At 24.2% G+C, this 22,363-nt stretch overlaps 2 protein-coding genes across 9 annotated transcripts; both read right to left on the bottom strand.

The window, feature by feature from the left end:
* Positions 1-2,520: 2,520 nt before the first annotated feature.
* Positions 2,521-13,034, bottom strand: LOC132917536 (major facilitator superfamily domain-containing protein 6-like). Of its 6 annotated transcripts, none has more exons than XM_060978321.1 (9): positions 12,493-13,034; positions 12,274-12,418; positions 9,112-9,163; positions 5,777-6,139; positions 4,117-4,304; positions 3,899-4,038; positions 3,405-3,526; positions 3,075-3,317; positions 2,521-2,974 (listed from the first exon to the last, which is right to left on the bottom strand). In XM_060978321.1, the coding sequence occupies exons 2-9, from the start codon at positions 12,310-12,312 to the stop codon at positions 2,805-2,807; spliced, it is 1,317 nt and encodes a 438-aa protein (XP_060834304.1). In that variant the 5' UTR covers positions 12,313-12,418; positions 12,493-13,034; the 3' UTR covers positions 2,521-2,804. The 6 variants fall into 6 exon arrangements, with proteins under 6 accessions (XP_060834304.1, XP_060834332.1, XP_060834319.1 ...); XM_060978349.1 differs by lacking the exons at positions 9,112-9,163; positions 12,274-12,418; positions 12,493-13,034 and adding exons at positions 6,472-6,539; positions 6,605-6,774; positions 6,860-7,025; XM_060978336.1 differs by lacking the exons at positions 12,274-12,418; positions 12,493-13,034 and adding an exon at positions 10,059-11,725.
* A 124-nt stretch (positions 13,035-13,158) lies between these two features.
* On the bottom strand, positions 13,159-21,922 carry LOC132917477 (major facilitator superfamily domain-containing protein 6-like protein B). 3 transcript variants are annotated; one of them, XM_060978248.1, is made up of 10 exons: positions 21,822-21,922; positions 21,325-21,743; positions 20,906-21,000; positions 20,630-20,832; positions 19,557-19,730; positions 19,218-19,488; positions 18,940-19,130; positions 18,565-18,701; positions 17,185-17,549; positions 13,159-13,839 (listed from the first exon to the last, which is right to left on the bottom strand). In XM_060978248.1, coding segments are annotated over exons 2-10 (1,659 nt in total). In that variant the 5' UTR covers positions 21,327-21,743; positions 21,822-21,922; the 3' UTR covers positions 13,159-13,618. The 3 variants fall into 3 exon arrangements, with proteins under 3 accessions (XP_060834231.1, XP_060834215.1, XP_060834224.1); XM_060978232.1 differs by having other exon boundaries at positions 20,630-21,000; XM_060978241.1 differs by having other exon boundaries at positions 20,630-21,000; positions 21,325-21,915.
* Between the last annotated feature and the right edge of the window lie 441 nt (positions 21,923-22,363).

Below are 22,363 nucleotides of genomic sequence, written 5' to 3'. Positions count from 1 at the left end.
CTTTAGTATAGTGTGAAAAGTAGGTAATGAAATCAATAGAAAACTAATAATATTATTATTGAAAAATATCAAGTGGATGCATATTTGATTACAATTTTTTCTTCTTATAAAACACTTTTTTTTTTATAAATTAAATGATAAAATGTAATTTATGTGTGTATAAATTGTTAAAAACTAAATCAATCTCCATCCTTCAGTTAAAATAAAACATAATGTTAATGATAATATAACTATTCATAAAATCAGCTTAAACTATTAATCCCATATCATCGATATTTGTTGATTTTAATGCTTTTAAATCCATTTTGTACCAAGTATTGTTCAAAAATAGCAAACTGATATTAATATAATCTATTAACGAATAACATGCATTTATGTTTATTTTCAGAACAAAGCATATTGAAGTCTCCATTTTAAGTACTATTCTACAATTTACCCATTGTTTCTTTTGTTTATGAATGATTATAACAGTAAACAAGTAGGAGAATTAGAACAAACACTTTTTTATTTGTTAACTATGACCTTGCGATCAATTTATATTATTACATAATAAATATTTTTATTTATTTTTAATATAGTCAATATTATTTATATGAGGTAAACATTATTTTATTATATTATACCTGTGTTAATAAATATGATAAAATATAATAATAATAAGTGTACAGTAATGTTGTTAATGAATAATGATAAATGTAATTGTAAGTATTTAAATATTTATACTGAAATAAAAGTGTTTTAAAACTTTTTGAACACATAGTATATTATTAAAATATTTCATACTTATTTATGATATTGCATGAGGATGTATTCAAATATGATTTTTAAATATAATTCGTGAAGTTTAGGTATTTAACGTCGTATTATTTTATATTATATTTTTAGCATTAAAACATTTTATGAATGTATAATATTTAATATATTTTAACCTTTAAACGTAGTCGCTGAGTTTTTTCGATATACTAAACTCCAATATGTTAAGTACATCTTTCAAGAGTCCTAAGCAGTGGGATTGCAGTGATGTTATTCTCCTATTATAATTAACAAATAAAATAATTTAAAACAATTTGTGTTATTCACATTATAATTTAAACACAGCTAGCGTTCATAAACATTTGAAAAATGATTGAAAGTAGATTATGGCTTAATAATTTGAGTTCTTTGGACTTACTAAATAATATATTTTATTTAATATGAATTGTCTACGATGAATCTATTAGGCCCTACTGAAAGAACTCGTGTGGAAGTCCAGTAATTCTTACACTATTATAAATTAAATATACATTTTTAAATTGCCATTAGTATAAGGTATTTATTTTTGATTGCATTATCATATTCATATAACAGATTAAAGTTTATATCTGTTCTTTAAATTTATAGTTTTGGATGATCTGACCTTAATTAAAATAAGATTTTCTAATTCATCAACAAAAGATTTAATATTATTATTTGGAGATCTATAAATTACATAAATTAAAAAGATAGTATTACAATTTTTTTTTAATTATTTCAATAGCAATATAAGTATTAATATTAGCATTGATTATAGAAGTGATACAATATACAACATAGTATAATCAATGATATTAGTAACATTATATTGAATTTTCATAAATAAAAATGTTCAATTTTATAAATTATCATTTATCAATAGCAGTCTTGTAAAAGATACTTTTAAAATTGTATTTAAATACAGATACAAGTACATCCATTCAGAAAGTATTTAAAAAAAATTTCAAATACTTTTAAGAAAAAGTATTGAACAAATACAAATACTTGCCATGTATTTAAAAACTTTTTAAATACTTTTTATTTTTACTTTTATTCTAGTTAGCTTCCCAAGTTAATGTTGTAATAACTAATTTAAAATTGTGATGTTACATTCAACTAGGTATTATTAGAACTTTTTATACCAATTAATTAATTGTGTACTAAAAAATGAAAATAAATAAAACTTGTTATATTATAGCAATTTTTTAATAGTAGGTTGTTAATGAAATATATATAAGAGGATATAAAAAACAATTAAAAAAAAAAATCATTCCCAAAAAATGTTCACAAATGAACGAGAGATCAGCAATAGGGGACAAGGGTTCTTAATATTGATGAATGAAAAATATAAATAAAATAGACAAATAGTATAATAATTTAAAAAAAAAAAAAATAATATGTGACAACTGACGAATAATTATAGTTTATCAAAAGTATTTGTATAAAAGTATTTTATTTTCAAGTACAAATACGTCCTAGACAGTATTTAAAATACTTTCCAAATACTTACATAAAAAAGTATTTAAAAATTATTCTAAATATGTACTATAAAACTATAAAAGTATTTTAATACTTTACAAGACTGAATTCAATAATTATATAGCTCTATTATTATATAACTATATCACGCCACTATTTAGAATCAAATATGATAAGATACAATGTGTTAATATCTAGAACATACTACAAAATATATTCACTATAATCAATATGTACCTCATCGTTGTGGTGAAATTTATTTTATTATACATACTATAAAAATATTTAAATTTTACATCACTCATTTAATGTATAACAAATAATATTTCCGTATCTTAAAATAACATTTTTTAAATTTTTTTCTTATACAATTTAATACAGTATATAAAAATAAATCATAATTATACTATAGTATAATATTCAACTGCTGCATAAAAAATAAAAATATATTTAATATGTAATTCAGGTAATTAAAATATTTTAGTAAACACTAAACTTACAATATTAATAAGCTATAACGTTATAAAATTAATATCAACTTTTGATTCACCTCTTCAAGAAGTTGTATTAATATTTATATTTTTCGAAAAATGATTTATTATTTGGTTTACAATAATTTGTATTATGCACGTAATTAGCGCAAGCACACTCAATATTTTGAAGGAAACAATGCTTCCGACAATTTTGAACATATAGCCGCCAATTAAGTTTCCAATAGGCGTTCCTAAAACAAAACAATTTTCAAGACAAACCTGATAGTCGTAAAAATATGAAATAATAGATAAATTGGTCAGAATATTTGTAGAAAATGTTAAATGACAAACCTAATCCTGTTAAAGCTGTTCCGATAACTCCTTGAAACGTTCCTTCGGCGCCGGCAGGAGTTGAAAGATTTGCATACGAAATGGCTCCAGAGTAAAACAATGCAAATGTTACGCCATTAAGTATCTCAACTGGTAAGATGTAAACAGGGTTTTTGATAATTGAAAATAGGAAAAACATTAACGCATACACAAAAAATATTATGGAAAATACGTTCATGTGACTTACGCGTTTTAGTATAAAACCTAAAAAGAAAAAAACACACATTCATTGGTTACAAAATAGTTTTTAAAATGATTATATAATTTATGCGATTAACCAGATAACCATACCCGATAGAAAAAACGATGGTACTTCGCCACCGAAACATTGGATAAGTATAGCTAGTCCTTGAAGTGTCTTAATCCAAGATTTTGTTTCAGGATGATAAAAATTTGACAAGTCTTCCAAGTACCTATTCATTATATGTATGTAAAAGTGATAATATCAACAATTCAAACATGATACAATTAAATAATATATCGACTAAAAGTTAAATAATTATAAATTATACACTCAAATATATTATTTAATATACTATTGAACCTAGATTTTGATAGGCTACCGAAGTTTGCGTATATAATTTTAATATAATGTGTGGCTTAGTATTCGAGATGTAATTTGAAGGGGAGAGATACGTCTCAATATTCTCAATCAAAGATTTAATACTACAGTCTACAATCCAAATACCACTTACATAACGATCTAATATTCTATACGAATTTATTAATCACTATTATTAAAATAACTGTGAATAAATTGATTGAGTATTAATGTTGTTTCTTACCAGAATAAAAAATTCCATATGAACGAAACGAAAAATCCAAATAATACAATCCAGACAAGAAAGGCTAAAATTTTAACTTCAGTCAGCAATTTTTTGATATCTGATGACACCTTCTTAGTATATGGACTTTGTTGTACAACCTATAAACTAAAACTATGTATGATTATTAGTACGTGATAAACCATTTGTTAAAACATTATTTAATTTGAAAAATTTGCCTTGATTGTTGACACCACAACTATATCCAAAATGAAACATATCAATGAAATTACAAAACATGGTGTATAATTTTTGAACTCTTGTTCTTCGCTATACCAGTCTATACATACACCAGAAACAATGGCTAATAAACTATAACCAATAGATCCCCACAATCTCTGTTCTCCATATTTATGTTTGTTTTCACCTTAAAACAAAACATTAAGTTACACAAAATTTGATTCTGAACAGAATAATGATAATAATATGAATAATTCATTATGTGTTTTTAATAATCAACATTAAACCTTTCTTTGATGTTTTTGGTAATAATGCTGTTCTAATTTTAGTGTTTAGTAATTTTTTAAAAATGAGGAAAGACAAAATAAAAACGAGAATTATTTACGTTAAAACACTTTTTGACCAAATCGATATTTTTTTTTAATAATTCATAAAATTAATTACCTTGCAAACAAATAAACAAATATTTATAATAGGATTTTCTAGACATGAAATTGTAATTCAATTTTTTTTCCGTTTTAGCTTTTTTTGTTTCGACATACTTGTCTTATCTACTTTACAAACAGATATTATAATGGTCATGTTAGAATTAGTATTATATTAATAATATTATTTCACCAACGTTATTAAACGTACGAAAAACGTAAAAATATTCAGATATGATTTTTCAATAAAAGTAATAGTACAGTACATGATTAAATATTGGTAATGTATAAGATAAAAATCTATACACAAGATAGACATTTGAATTCAATAATTAATTGAGCAATAGTATATACTATATTGTATGGTCAAGAAATCAGAAAAAAAATATGTTTTTTTCAATTTTTGTGTAATAATGTGTGGACATAATATGGTTTAAATTTAAAACCAGAAAGAATGTATTTTGTTTTTTAGTTATGAAAATCATAAGATACCCTATTATCTTAACCATATAAATACAATCCTTACGGTTTTAATTATTGTTATACCATGTCTTATTCTTGTATTACGTTATCATTATTTGTTCATTAATTGATAAATGGCTGTCCATAATGTATAATATATATTTATCATGTATCATTAAATTTTAGTTAAATATATTTTGTTTATTATTTTAAACAAATAATTTATAGGTTACTGAACCATATTGAGATTTATATCTATCAAATAAATAATTATAAAAAAAAAATATGAATGTAAATAATTTAAAATAATAACAGTTTTCATAATATTATTTTATGAAAAATATTCATAATTATTGTAAAGCTATAATTCATATGACCAAATTAGGTCATATTAAGGTTAATAATATTTTGAAATTTACCACAGCTCTGTACGTAAATTCTTACAAAAACAAATTGAAATCGTTCTAAGACTTTAATTTGTTACAGACTATATTTTATTATCAAAAATTCATTTGTAAGTATCATAGGTACCAAAAACAATTTGATAATAACATTTTACATTTTTTTTAAACTATGTACTTTGACTATTTTGTTTTCATATTTATACAGATTCTGTTCTCTTGTAATTAAATACCAAAGTATACAATATGGATCTTGAAACACGTCAACGCGCTTTTATACAAAACTTAATTAGTAATCATTCTATGATAACGTGTTATGTTAAATATAATACCTAATAATAATAATTATCTGTACAAACAAATTCGTTTACCTAATAGTTCCATACAAATTGTATCTTCCAAAACATTCTTCACCATAGCCGTCGCTGAGAATAAAGTAATTGTAATCCAAAATATCCAAAACAACGGTGACCTAATCGCATCCGAATCACCCATTTCTTCCTTGGTATTTGTATCAGGTATTAAAAACATTACAAACACCAATAATGACGTTATGAATACGCTTAAAACAAATACCATCCGGCGACAGTTAAATTTATCCGTAATCGTCCCAAAAGTTAATTTAGCTAACAACCCCGGAATCGGCATTACAGCGAAAATTAAACCAACAATAAATGACGAATAGCCACGTTGTTTAGCCATCGTCGACAGAAATGGAACAAGTGGCGCATAACCTGAAATTGACAAACAAGTAAATCATAAAATACATAATCCGTACAATTTAGATATTATTACAATTTTACAAATGGCATATATTTTTTTTAATCTGATAATAAAGTTTGAATCACATCAATTATAGACCATTATTTTATATTCTGAATAGAGCGACAAATTAATTGATTTTACAATGATACATATTGTGTTTTTTTTTGTCTGTAAACACAATAAGTAGAAATGCTTTGATTTTAAACTTTGAGGGTGAATTTGAGTTTTTTATATTAGATATTATATATTATTTAATATTATAGCATAGTATTATAAATTTATATTAAATTTTATACAATACCGATGTCAAAATTAAACACCTATAAATTATTGTATTTGTAGATTTGAAAGGGCATAGACCATTTGAGCCTAAAACAAAGTTTCAACATAAACAATCTAAACACTAAGATATATAAATATAGAATTATATGTACTCAAATGTCCCAAACGTGTTATTTTTCTTGAGATGTGGTTTACCCGGACTGTGTATTAATTTGTACCTAAACGTGTTGCATTTAGGGTCTAGTGTACCCAAACGTGTTACGGCTGCACTCGAGATATTCCCATGTTGGGACTTGGGTCGCGACCCATGGGTTGGGAAACACTGGAGTAGAATGTAATATACAATTATGATAATATGTAATAAAATACTCACTATTATGATTCATAACGAAAAAAATAAAATCTACCAATTAGGTTGTTTGAATATTTCAGTCCATCTTTCTATGTTTTATGTTTATTCTGTGTTCCTATGTTATACAACTTCATTAAGTATAATATTAATCTTTATTCTATAGTAAAGTATACGCAATATAAATCACAAAAATTGCTTTACAAACACAGTCCTTTGTACCCAATTATTAATTATTCTGTTATTCATGAATCATGATTGTGTTATCTGCCTATTATCTTGTATTTTTTTTTTGTTATGTCTGTATTGAATATTATCTTCTTATATTACATATTAATTTACAAGAAATGATAGAGATATAAACATATTATTGTGTACATAAATAAATATTTTGTTTAATGTATAAAAGTTCATTTTATAATTTTAAATTTTAAAATGCTTATAATTTGCTGCTTAATAAAAGCTTCATAAAAAACCTACGTTCAATCACTTCAATCCAGAATAATATTTTTACCTATTTAATAATAGGTCTATTCACTCTAATACTAAAAAAGTAGAGAAAGTAAATTATCATTCTGCTGTACCTGGTTAGGTTAGTAACCTAACCTGGTGTTAAGTGTACCTCAATATTGAGTAGGAGATCACTATAACAGTGATGTATTCATTATGGATGTATTTAATTTGAATTCAATGATAAATTATTGCCTACAAAAAATGATTGTGAACGGACACCACCTATCGTTAACATTACTAAGTATATTATTGTATTATTATTTATTTATATTGTTAAGTACTAATACTTATTATAATAGTATATAAAATGTATATCAAATATTATTGTTATCAACTTTTGAGTTAATAACGACTTAGCATAGAACGGTATCTGTTTGTAGTATAACAAAGCAATACCTTAAAACTACTTTAAATATTTTTTTAAATTTTACTGTGTAATAAATTTAAGTCCCTATAAATGATATTTTTTGAACGATAAAAAAATATCTATAGTCATTATTCTTCGTTAAAATATTTAATTTTGTCAAAATATGAATTTCAAGTGTCAATAAAAAAAAATCGTGTTTATTTATTTTTTAGGTCTTGGTGTTAAGTAAAAATTTCTAATAAGAAACTCTTAACTAAATTGTTAAGCTTAAATTATGTAATTTAAACTAATACATTTTTAGCTACAAAATAATTTGCAATTTTTTTCAATTTATTGATTCCGAGAATGTATTATTTAATAACAAATAATCAAAATTATTATTTTTTATAAGACATCACTTGTAACAAACGCATTTAAAAACAACTATGTTTTATTGAAAGATTGTTAAAAATCGGTAGAACTAAAATTTTGAAAAAATTCGAATGTCAAAAAATTCTAATTTAAGAAAAAAATAAGAAAATTTTTTAAATTAATTATTAAACAATGCAATTAAACCAATTATTTATAAATTTTTATATATAATATATTATAATATATCATAATCTATTAAAAAAATTATTTATAATTAAAACTATAATCTAAAAAATATAAAAAGTTCAATACGACGAATAATAAATGAACTAAATTGTTAGAATAATTGTTTATAAGTACTGATTGTAGAGATTTTTAATAATGTTGAATAATACCTATTCAATATTTAAATACATTTGTATGTTATGATTGCGATTTTTATTTTATAATATCTTATTATTGAATACCGCCAAGTATCACACAATTACAATTATTTTATTTTATTTTTATTTTTCCTGAAATACCTTTTTGCTTATTCTGGTTTTACGATCAATTTAGTAAAAAAACATGTCAAAAATAAATATAACATAAGATGTATTACAATAAATTTCCATAACATAAAATTATTAAGAAGAACAAACATGTCAAACATGAACAAAAAAGGAGTTTTAAGGTTATAAACCCTAATTTTAGAAACAAAATAAATTCCTTTCTTTGTATGAACAAATGATGGTGCAATACTGTTTTTATTTTTAATTTACTTATATTAGAGATTAAAAAATCGGTTATTATAATTTTTACTATGATAGCATGTATACGTAAAAGATATTTATTTATGAAAATTACTTGAAAAAATTTAGTAAGAGAAACCACCTTTTCAGATATTTAAATTTAAAATAAATAACTTTATGTACTATAAGATATCGTTTTATATTGTGATGAATAGTTTTTATTTGCGTTAATATATATTAGTATAGGACATAATATAAACGTAAACAAAATCAATGACACTTTTAATAATATATTATAAAAATGAATAAATACTCTTTGTAAAACTTTTTATATAGATAGATTCTTACCACCAATTCCCAAAAAATAGTGAATTTTGATCAGCAGAAGTTTCTTGTTAATCTGGAAAAAAATCATTTGTTGTTTGTTAGTGTATTAGGTCGATGAGTACATACAACGGTTGGTGTTATAATAATTAATAAGCTATAGTTAACTGCAGTTATATAATTAGATAAAATTTGCATACAAATTAATTGACTTAATATAGAATTATATATTATATTTGCGGTGTGCGTATTTATTTTACCTACACATAATATACCTAGTATACTGAAAATATGATAATATGAAATGCCAAACGCTTACAGTCCATAAATAATCATAAAAATATAATCAGTATTTTCTGAAAAAAAGCTTAATGTGATAACCAGCAACAGGGCTGTGAATTTAATATTTTTACATAATGCAGATAATTCTTATCCAACAACCATAATAATTAGTAAACTTTAAATAGAATTCAAGTTATAAACAATAAGCATTATACATAAGAAATTTGCTTCTATATTATACATTTTCATTCTTTAGAATATAAATGTTATTATGTTAAAACATATAATAAATAAATGTATAAATAGTTTTGCTTATATTGCCTATTTCATATTTTCTGAGTTTTTTGTATTTTAACGGGTCTCATTTAAAAAAAAAAAAATTATAGAATTCTGGGCACGTTTGTAAAAATTACTGTTTTTAATGGTTAACTTTAATACTTTAAATAAATCATACTATTTTTTTGTATTTAAAATTAAGTTTGCTTTTTTAGAAAAAATATACGTTCTTGTAGAGAAAACTTACTATAACTTATATATAACTTATATATTACTTATTTTGTATATATAAATATAATATTATCAAAACATATGAAATAAATTTGCATTGTTTAGCATGCAACTCGGTTATACACCATTCCGCGTCATAATTTAGTCTCCCGTCAATCCGTCACAATCATATAGATGCGTACCTGCGATATTTTATTGCTTGCAATTTCGAAATATGCTTCATTTGGCCATACGTTTATTCGTCACATACATAACATTCATAACAAAATTAATATTTATACATATATGTAACTTTGATAATTTTTTTTAACATTGGAGTATTTATTAAATTAAATACATATTATATGTACTTGTCACGACCAAAATATTAATTATTTATAAAAAGTAAAATCAAATTAATGTATAAGCAATAGGTATACATTTAAAAATTAAAATTATGGCCAAGATAAATCCTATCACACTACATACACTTTAAAAATGGCTCAATGTCCCAATGTTGCTCTTTATGGGATCTAAATTTCCTCTTCCCAAACTGTAAAGTAACTAGCACTTTTATTAGATCGTCGTCTAACATATGCGCAACACATTAGGTCAAGAAGGCAACAGCTAAACAATCGTCTACGCATGATAAACAAACTACTACACAAAAATATACACACAAATCTTAAAATCAAATTGGTAATATGCAAGACTCTCTTAAAACCAATATGGAATTATGGACTTCAGCTCTAGGGTAGTGCAAAAAAAACAAATATTCAAAAAATTCAAATTTTTCAACATATTTCCTTAAGAAAAATAACTAACGCCCCTCCCTATGTTTCTAATCTTACATTCCACTATGACTTAAAAATATAAACAGTACTTGATAAAGCAAAGTTTTACTACAAAAGATTTCATAATAAACTACCTATCCACTCCAACCCTCTTGAAAAAAATTGTAAATATTATGACTATATTTATACTTTAAAGTTTAAATACTCATAATGGCAATGTCGCTCGAAAATCATTTGATTATAAGGTACAAAATATTATGTCTTTGATCTGCCGGCAATCGTTCTCAATCGTCTTACCAAAAAGGTAAAACGTTCTCAATCGTACAACACCGGTCAACACTATCCATTCCAGGTAATTCCCAAAACGGTTAAAGCGAAAATGGTGTCGTGATCTGCTTAATGATCATTAAACTTAGTTATAAAAAAAAATAAAATAAAATAAAATAAAAACTCAAACTAGATAGTGCCACTAATGGGTGGCTTCTTCCCTCAAATGCCTCACTTATAACTGCTTTCCTCACATTTACTAATCGTTCTACATGTGAATAGATTGTAAATAGTAAACCCTCTTCTTTTTTCAGACAAACTCACAAACTATAATTTTCCAAATAATTGATCTCGTATGTCTTAGTATTAATGAAAATCCAGCATTCCAGCCTTCTACTTTATTATTTATTCTGTTTTAAAATCAACTTAGATTCCTAATCATGATCAAGATAGTTACATATTTCAATTATGGTAGTTTCCGATTTATTTTTCTTCACAAAACGGCATACCAAGTTTCTTAGATAGATGCTAACTTTCGTACCCGTAATGTAAAGTGCATATCATCACTGTACCCATTGTTTTGCAAGACTATGTATTTGTATTTAAATTCTAAATTGTTTAACTCAAGTGAAGGAAATATTTATGAATCTTTATACAAGAAATTCATTTTTAATTACATTCATTACCGCTCTTTAGAAGTGTGCCTCAAATGATTTTGGATATAAATCGAACTTCAATGATTTTGATGGTTGAAAAAATTTTATATAATATGTTATTTCATTTTTATCTAGTGACAAAACGTACTTATAAACTTAATACGTAATGTATTATATCACTATCATCCATATATGGTATGAAATTGATAAAATAAATTTGGGTTTGATGAAAATCTGAAAACTAGTGTTTAGAATATTTTTATTAAATTTAAATTTCTGTTAGTAGAAAATAATAAAATTCTGTCATAATATTTGCCGCTATCACCACTGTCATACAACAAAAAATTGTTGCCATCTAATTTCAATATAAATTGTTTTCAAAATGTAAAGTGGATTATTTGTAGAAACAAAAAAGTTTTTCCTAATCCACTATAATGTTCTTTTTAAACACTTTGGATTTGTGATTTGATACCTTCCACTGTGAAGTAGTAACTAAAACAATATAATTATATACGAAATTATTATAATTATAATTATAATTATTTTATACATAAAATAAGTAATATGTACAACAAAATATTATATAATTGGGACTTTTTATACTAGTTAAATATTAAGAAACTCCAATTAATTTAATTTGTTTGCAAAAAGTTTGAAACAAATCGAACCACTTTAAAGATTAAAATAAGTAATAATATTACCTGTGAAGACTTATTTGCCAATAAACTATATGTAGACATAACTATATAGTGATTGCATTTTTTTCATTACATTCATAGTTTTTTTAGCTTCAATTTATTTGCTTTATTTTTAATTGACGGTGTTTGGTGAATTTGATGACGCAATCTATTATACAATTTATAAAATATAAAATAAATTATTTATAAATTTACCTAATATTTAATGATTAATAATTTTACCTTAAAATGTATAAGCACACATTATTATTTTCAATTGTATTTCCAAAATATTTTTTTTCCATTTGTTCTTTCTTGTTTGAGAATTAAATTGAAATATCTCACCCCCGCTGACTTTTTATAAATTACAAAGACATAATCGTAAAAATGTATTGGATTCAATGATCGTAAGTACTCGTACGTACAGTATACTCTAAATTCTAATGAAATGACGGTACACCAAACGATACAAATTATACAAACTAGAGTTCATACTGTCATAAAATTTATGTACCTATACAATTCGATATATAACGTTGTTGACTTGTACTAATTTATAAATAGTATTGAATATTATTTTTTTCATGTATAGGTTAAAAAACTAGTAAAGAATCTTTTATTTAACTTTTAAATCGAAGGTATAAACAAAAAAGATTTTATGAATTTCTAACTGAAAAATAATTTGAGATTTTGATGATATTTTCTAATTGGGAAATGAACAACTTTTAAGAACTTTGTCTTAAACTTTCAAGTAACACACGATTCAGCACAATACACCTTTTGATCTACCCGATGCCACACATTTTCGTAGTATAAAATATTTTTTTTATCTGACCAGAATGTAACACGATTCGGCATAAAGATTACTGTCACATTGCCAATCATAGTAAAAAAAATATATAATTAAAATAATTTTTATAAATTTTATTGTAATAAAAATACACGAATTAGATAACTAGGTAATAAAACAAATAATTACAAATAAAGCATATAAAAAAAATATAATAATAAGTTGATTTTAATTTTTCAATTTATGATAAAGGTCAAAAATTTAAGGTTAGGTTATGTTAAATTAGTAATAATTATTTGTTTTCAAATGCTAAAATAAAATAATAATTTTAAAATATATTTTAATCTACGTAAATCGAATTCTGAAATCTGAACGCATAGTTATAAATTATTAAAGTATATAATATATATAGTATACATAGTATACATAGTTATAACTTTTAACATGCTATAAGCATTTAAATTTAGATGAGTAAATAGTGATAAACCAACGATTCGCGGTGAATCCCTGTGCTACACTACACTTAACTAATTAAGTATGACATTTATAAAAAATTTATCAACTAATTTTAAAAAAAAATCATATTTTTTTATCTACATCATTATTGGTAATTTTGAGATCCATATTCGTTGACTCATTGTTAGTTTTTAAAGTAATAGATTCCTTTGTTAATCCAAAATAATTGGTTACTATAACTATAAAACACATGCAAATAGACATGACTGCGAAAAATCGAAACGACCACACTCCACCATATGTATCAAATAAATATCCTCCAAGTAGACTACCTATAGATTCGCCTGCAAAATAAAAATAATTAAATATATTACCATGAGAACTATAATAATATATCTTGTACTTATGTATTTTTCAAATGTAATAATCCCACGAAAATCATGTCGTAAGTTCAAAAATATTGTATAAAATAACATATGGTTAAATAAATAAAATTGTAATTAAAAAGGTAGGCAAGTGGATATCGCTTTGCTATATATTTGGTGTTAGTGGGTCACTATTATGGGTGAGTTAAATTTGAATTCAATGATATATCATTGTATACGAAAATCAATTCTGAGCCAAGACGGTCTATTATATCGTGTCAGTCCTATCTAAAAATAGATTCTTAGACATCTTAGTATAAATTGATAATATTTAAAATGAATCAAAAATATTATTTTTTAAATATTTATACATTTTTAACTACAGAATAATTTGTATATTTTGACGAATTTTATAAAAATGTATCAACTTTAAGTACTTATAAAGATATTGCGATTATAAATTTTTTAAATTAATATTTTTATATAATTGTTATATTATATAGGTACTTGAAATTTTCACAAAATACTTACTAAAAACATATAAAGTGTTCAATTTAATTTAATATGTATAATGGTTTTATAAGTATTTTATACTGTAACCAAGGTCTAACCTAACCAAATCTAAAAAAGTGGGCAAGTGGGTATCGCTCTGCTGTATAGTAGAGATGGAGAGTAGGTCACTGGTCGTGTGGATGTGTTAAATTTGAATGCAATGATGGGTATCATTGTATACGAAAAACGATTCTGAACGGAGATGATTTGTCAGTCAATGATAATTAGTTGGATATATTATATTATTATTATTACTTATATTTAAATTGTAATATATCGTTATTTTACGCGATTTCGTAAAAAATTAAATTTCATACGCTCATAAAATGTTTTCTATATTGACGCTGGAATTTTTTTTTACAATTACTTAAAGGAAAACTTATGGATAACCTTGTATTGGATTTTTGAACTTAAAGTATAAATCAAAAAAATTTTATGAATTTTCAACTTCAAAATTCTTTGCAAATTTTCGTGATTTTGATATATTTTTTAAAGATTTGAACTTTAAATGCTTATAAACAAAAATTGTGACTAACGATTTTTTATTTTTTTTTTTATTACAATAAGTACAACTTATAATAAACCTTGTATTAAATTTTAAAGATTTTTTAGATAACCAAATTTTTTTTATCGGCATTTTAAGAAAAAAAACTTTAAAATGTTGAAAATTTCAATTGTCTATAAGTAGCTTAAAAAAAGTCAAAATATTTTGAAAATTTAATCGCAAATAGATAACCATAATATAAACACTTGGTAAAAATTTCAAGTATTTACAATGATTCGTTTTTGAGTTACAGCAAAATCAAAAAATCGATTTTGTCAAAAAGTGGTTATGCGTAAAAATTCCCGTTTTTCCATAATTTTTTCAGGGTTTTTCTCGACACTTTTGAATTTTCCTTTTCAAAGAGGGGCTGAAGTCAAAAATCGAAGCATTATTACTATTCCAAAAAGTGATAACAGACACAAATATAAAAAAAAAAAATAAAAAAAAACACACATCATTGTAAAATCAATACATTCATCACTCCGTTCAGAATCTAAAACTAATTAGTAATTAAACTTAATTTTTTAATAGACTGGGATATATAAAAAAAAATGATAATTAAACAATGAATAACGATTTTAGTTAGTTTGTTGTAATTCAAAAATGTTTTTCATATAGATTCCTGATTCATACCTTTTACTTGATTAATTATATTTTATATACATAGTGAAGGTTTCAAAACATTTAGATTAATTATGATTATCGTTTTAGTTATTATTTATTACCTATTTATAGTTAATTAATATTACAAATGGTAAAATAAATTACTATAGTAATTAATAGGAATATAAGTAGGTATATGTAATAATATGATCATAAACTCGTCTCCGCTTAGAATCATTTTTCGTATGCAATGGTTTATTATTTAATTCTTAATTTAAAACATCCACTATAGTGACTTACTCAATTATGAGTTATACTCGACTCCTACTGCCCAGTAAAGTGATACTTACTTTCCTTCTTTCTTATATTATCTATTACTATCACCAGGGTCAAATTATCCTATAATCTAAACTGAAAATAGCCACTGAAGCCCCGTTGTTCCGTTGTAACTTGTATAGTATTCGTTATACACGTAAAAATCGTAATTAAAAAAAAAATAAAATGTGAAATGTTGGTTTATAATAAGTAGCAGTGTATACTGCAGTGTACCAGTACCTATTTTATAATTTATATAGGGACACAAGAGAAAAAAATATGTTTGTAAAATGTTTATTATTAGTTCCAATAAACATGATTTTATCAGTTGAGGCTTTGACCTATAGCCTTTAGGAGTTTCTATTTTTAGAACCGTATACTTTTAATATCCATTGTCTAGTGAAAATTTACACTCCGTAGATAATGATAAGTATTTCTATTCAAAATAGAATTCATCACTCTCAGTTTTACGTTGATAGTTAATAATGTTTCTTACAATGTTATTTTAATACCTACTTCAAGTTATTAAAATATAATTTGGGTATAAAGTAAAAAAAAGACTAATTTAATATTTATCTAATTAAAATAATGTCGTCGGTGAGGCCCATATAGTATCGAGTCCCGACTCTGACTATTGCTATCATATTATAATAAACACTATTCCCACGTGTATACATCTTACTATTATTCAGTACTAAATCAGAGAATATCTATAGTCTACAAACAACTTAACAATAATTCTCATTATATGTACCTAATATAATTTAGGGAATTAACATTTTTTACATATACCATATATTAATATTTGTATACTACGTTATTGTTACGATATTTTTATTTTTTCGACGTTTTTTACTGCGATATTATTATCACGATACTTCTGCTTAGAAATGTTTTCAGCTACATGATATAGATTCTAGTAAATTATAATATGAAGTATTTTAAAAAAGGTAATATTTTTAAGTACAAATTGTTTAATGAACTCAAATAAGTAGTTTGACTTAAAATGTTAAAAATATTTAGAGTAAGTGTATGATGTATATACTAAAAAAGATTCATTAAGATGTAAGTATTTTTATGATTTAAATAGTTTATAAAGCAAAGATGACTTTAAATTTTAATACCTCCCTGTTATACGGTGATACGAGACATTAATTTTTCAATTCTCAAAATTATCTATTGGAAAACCCCATTAAATTTATAACAAGTGGTTAATTTTAAATAATCATAATCTAGTCAATACAACAACGATTACTTTTTGGTATAAATATCAACATTTAAATTAATATAAAATGTATATCGTAGCATACCTATACAATCGAACAATCCTATAAACCCAATAATGGTGTTTAGTGTGTCGGGAGGTGCCAACATTTTTGCATAGGACATCTTCACTGAAAATCCTAATGCGTACGATACTCCATTCAATAATTCTATTGCAATAATCCAGATTGGATTCCATATGACTGTGTAGAGATACAATCTGAGAGCCATAGCTCCTAGCACTAGAGCCATGCAGTTGCCATAACCCATTTTTCTAATTATCCAACCAGACCAGAAAAAAAATGGAATTTCACCGCCGAAACACTGGATACCTTGAGCTAGACCTTGGAGTGATTTTATCCATGCCCGTTGGCTGTGGTCATTGTTAGCAGAAACTAAATCTTCCATGTACCTTAAAAAAAAATGAATAAAAATATATCACGCAATCATAAACTAACTGTAAAGGTGTTGATTCACAAAATATGCTCATAATTTTTCATTTCGTAATGAATTTACTCTAATTCTGATTTTTTTTGTATTTTTTAATATAAATACTCAAAGATCATATTTTGAAAATCTTGACTTATTTACTTAAGAAATGTCCTTTAATGACCTAATTTTTAGGTGTTGTCCTACAAGTTATTACGGCTGTGAGCTATTGGTAACTACAGGTACAGTTCATTACTGCGTCGATAGTCGATATCGAGTTTATTACATATTTACATATGATTATATGAAACAAGAAGTATTATAAAAAACAAAAACCACCTATCTTTAAAAAGTTATACTTCGCTAAAAAATTAACGAAAAATAATAATTTGAACGTTAAAATTCATAAAAAATATAGCCCTATTAACTTATTACATTATAATTATAGGTTACCATTTGAAAATCAAAAGTTGATAGTGGTTTCACTTATAAATAAAAGGGTGAAAAAAAGTCTATACTTGACAAAATAATGAATATTTCATGATAAAAGAATCACCTTGTACAAAAATCCTTAAAAACGATTTTACGAAAATATAAAATAAATATATTATCAAACCTAACATTTATGCTAACTAGCACAACCTAACCATTTTTATAAATTATAAATACTTTTAAATAATTCAAACTCTATTTATTTTGTTTAAATTTTGATATTGATATAAATAATATGTCAATATTTTCAGAAAAATTATCTACGAAATAATTTAGTGTTTAAAAAAGTGTTGTTATACGAAAAAAAAGTTTCCAGGATACTTCTTAAGTAGAACGAAAAATAAAAAATCAAATTTTAAATAAATGCGTTATCGAAGAAGGATGGTTGGCAGTGTTAGCATACTTGATTCACTCTCTATAACAAGCACTACAATAATTACGTACTTATAAGCTCGAGTTAAAATTATAATGTAATAAAAATAATATTTTCTATACTGAAAACTCACCAGAATAAAAAATGAGTTACAATTGTATGTAAAAGAGAGTTGAATATTGTCCATATGCAAAAGGAAATCATGTAATATTTAGTAAACAGGCCATACATATTCTTCCATCTACCTTCAGATTTATTCGTTTCGGTAGCCTATGAATGACAGCAATTTATTTATGTAACAAAATTATTAGGTATTTAATTATTGTTTTTTTTTTTAAATTATTATATATGTAGTTGAGGCGTTAACAAGAACAGATACTAATAGAAAAAAAAAACAATCATTTTGTTAATAAAATTTGGTTTTTATGACTTAGTATCTTTACCGCAGATCAACGCCTCAATTATTATTATTATTTGGTTTTAGTCAATGAGAATAAGAGTAACGTACTTTAATTTTATTTGCTACTCCAAAATTAAAAATTGAGATTATAACACTCGAATAGAATACTGGCGAATAATCTTTATCTTTTTTATTAATACTAAATATATCCACAAGCCACCCTATAAATATAGAAAAACTTCCCCAACCAATTGACGCCCAACATTTTTGTTTTCCAAATTCCTCCGAAGATTTTTCTCCTAAAAATATGATAAAAAATAAATAAAATTAAAAAAAATAAAATTAATTAAAATTAAAATTAATCATATCATTTTTAATTTTTTTACCCAAAGTTTCGAGACAAATAGGATTAATTAATGAAGTTGAAATCGTAATACATGCCCAATATGTCGCCACAAGTATGAAAAAAATCCAAAATTGATACAAGTTAAGAACGTTTCCTCTGTATGTCGTGACAGTAGCTATGTCCGTTATTTTATTATTTGAACAGTTCATAATATGACAAAATGTTTTAAAATGGCATTGACAGGTCGGCGAAAGTAGTTGCGTATCATTTATTTGAACAGATAATACTTGAAACACGTATGAATTTGCAATCTATGACAAGAGGTATACATAAATTGTTATGTGTACATAAATAAATAAATAATAATATGATTAATCACTTTTTCCATATTTTGTTCCATGTTCTTCAATTTTAATGTCAAGTCAATTTGGTTGTATTTATTTTGATTTTTAATATCGTTAATTGTACTTATCCATGAATCGCTCAAATCAGATTGATTTTTTAAATTAACTATTTCATAATCACTACACAACTCTGCGTATCGACATTTTAACTATGCAAAATTAATCATATAAATGTATAATGCATTTTTTACATAAATAAAAAAATAATTTTTCAATAAAAATCAATACATTCTAATATTTAAGTATTTTTTGTTTATCTGCAACAATGTATGATGCATTTAAAATAAATAGATTTTATAATATGGTATTATTATTCATATTAAAAATAAACAATTTACTTCTAAAATACATATAGAATAATACTTTTAGTTACATTAAATAAAAATATTTTTTCGTTGACTTGTTTTGTACGCATTATAGTTTTATAATATTTAGTGGAGTCAAATTATTCATGTTAAGAGAACGTCATAACCGCGTGTGTTATCTCCGTCTTACGAACGTAAAACATAGTAAATTTGCATTCAGCAGAATCAATTTTATTCTGTTAGCTTTAATATTAGTCAATTTACCTATTATCAAATTTAAAGGTAATAATAATATTATCTAGGGCTTTTATCGATATCTTAAATTTTAAGTGAGTTATGGTTATGTAAAATATTAAAACTTTAAAATACTCGCTTAAAAATTAAAATACCAATAAAAGCCTTTGAGATGCTATAGATAACTTTATTACCTTTAAGTTTGATAGGTAAATTGACTCTAATATTAATGGTAACAGCATAAAATTGATTCTGCTGAACGCAAATTAGTTTTACGTTCGTAAGACGGAGATAACACATGCGGTTATGACGTCCTCTTAAACGGATAAGAAAATAAATCCGGTTATTGTAAATGTATTAATATAAGTGACGTAAGTGAGGTTTCTCAATTTTCGAAACGAAAGTAACACCCGTAGGGCCATAGATAATATTTTACTCTGTGCATATTTGTACAAAATCCAACTTAAATAGTACGTATTATAATTTTTAGTGACATAAATTATTCTCACCTTACACGTTATTATTTCATCACTATTGTTATAACTTGCAATAGTAAAATCAGTGTTATTACTCGTTATTTGTAAATTATTCTCGTTGAAAACGGTGAAGATAGTTTCTGCGTCGCATTTTAATTCAGTTGTGTCCACGTCTAAAGGTACTTTCGGCACGAACAAGAACAATAATGAAACCACTCCTATTCCAAATATGGTTACTAAAAATAATATTTTTTTTATACGAAATTTGTCGACAATGACACCAGACAAAGGTACAGCAATTGTCGATACCACCGACATGAACGTCATAGTAACACCGTAAGTCGTTAAAGAGTATCCTAATTGTCTCGCTATTGTAGGCAAAAATCCAATTATAGGTCCTATACCTACAGGAAGAAAAATAACATTTACTTATATGAATACTAATTATAAAAATATTAACATATAATAACACTAATATAACACAGATGCCTATCCAATTTTTATTACAAAATTCTAAATTTCTTCTAATTTTTAAATATTTATGATTAGGTAATACATAGTATAAATCAAACAATATCTTCGAAAATTATTAAAGTTAAATTGTAAATATAAATTTTCTTTTAAGTTCACGTTATCAACCATTGTGTATTTGTGTGTAATTTATATTATACAAATTCAAATTTTTTTTTATTTTATTTAGTTATATAATATTAATATGTAATACTTACATGCAAATATGAAGAAGTAGCACATTTTTAAAGGTAACAGCTGTTTATTTACTTTTATATAAACCATGTTTTTAATTTTAAATTAGATAAAAAAAAAATTTATAATTCTTAGAAATATAATACAAATGTATATTGTTTCACTTTTGATTAAATTAAATATGAAATTCTATGGCCATGTTAAATACAATCAGCTATGGTAATAAACTATTTTCTCCTGGTAAACATTGGAAGTCTTTTGATAGACTAAAAAGATGTGCGTGTGCAATTGTTGTCAGAATTAAAATATCGTAATAATCCTGGTGGCCTTGAGAAATATGCACGTATATACGTATATACACGTATATATACAGGTACCTACGATGATAATAATTTTCACTGTTCACATATACACTTCACAACTATATATATATATAGATAGTCTGTAATTACAAAACAACAGTGATTTAAATTATAAACTCAAAAAATGTATAGAATGTTTAATATAATGAGGAACCTACCATCATTATAAATAATCAAACATATAAACGTGTGTTATATGTTGAATATATTTTCCTATTTGTACCTACAAACGTTTGGAATGCTATGTTTAGATATAACAACTGACTGAAATCCATGACAATGTACCTGCTCGATGCTTGTAATAATTTAAATTTAAAGAAGTGGGAAAAAATAGTTAATAATACTAGATACCAGCATCACCTACTTTATTTTGGTGTAATGATTTGTTCTATGATAAAGGTCCAAGTATCTCGAATAATCTAAATAGATTATTTTACTATTTTAAATACTTTCCATTAGTAGTTTATTAATGAGATGTAGGTCATAACGGGATAATTTCCTTTATTAAATTTGTGATTTGTGTACGTTTAAAAATGTGAGAATCAGAAATCAAAAGAAATAAAACAAATTTTTCTTTAAAATTAATAAAAATAATAAATAACAATTTAATTAAAAATTAATAAAATTAGTTTGTTTTGTAAATTGACAGCAATAATGAGATAAGATTTTTTCTATGTAATCAATTTTAATTGTATTTAAT

Source organism: Rhopalosiphum padi, chromosome 1, assembly GCF_020882245.1.
Source record: "Rhopalosiphum padi isolate XX-2018 chromosome 1, ASM2088224v1, whole genome shotgun sequence".
NCBI lineage: Eukaryota > Metazoa > Arthropoda > Insecta > Hemiptera > Aphididae > Rhopalosiphum > Rhopalosiphum padi.
Note: the sequence above shows the minus strand (reverse complement) of the source record. Positions and strands in the feature narration are given on the sequence as shown.

Coding starts and splice junctions, on each gene's coding strand:
- LOC132917477 (XM_060978232.1), bottom strand. CDS start 21,391: ATGGTTTATATAAAAGTAAATAAACAGCTGTTACCTTTAAAAATGTGC. Junction 21,001..21,324: donor CTACTTCTTCATATTTGCAT/GTAAGTATTACA, acceptor TTCTTCCTGTAG/GTATAGGACCTATAATTGGA. Junction 19,489..19,556: donor TGGAACAAAATATGGAAAAA/GTGATTAATCAT, acceptor CTCTTGTCATAG/ATTGCAAATTCATACGTGTT.
- LOC132917536 (XM_060978321.1), bottom strand. CDS start 12,312: ATGTCTACATATAGTTTATTGGCAAATAAGTCTTCACAG. Junction 3,527..3,898: donor ATATGGAATTTTTTATTCTG/GTAAGAAACAAC, acceptor TATAATGAATAG/GTACTTGGAAGACTTGTCAA. Junction 3,318..3,404: donor ACCATCGTTTTTTCTATCGG/GTATGGTTATCT, acceptor TTTTCTTTTTAG/GTTTTATACTAAAACGCGTA.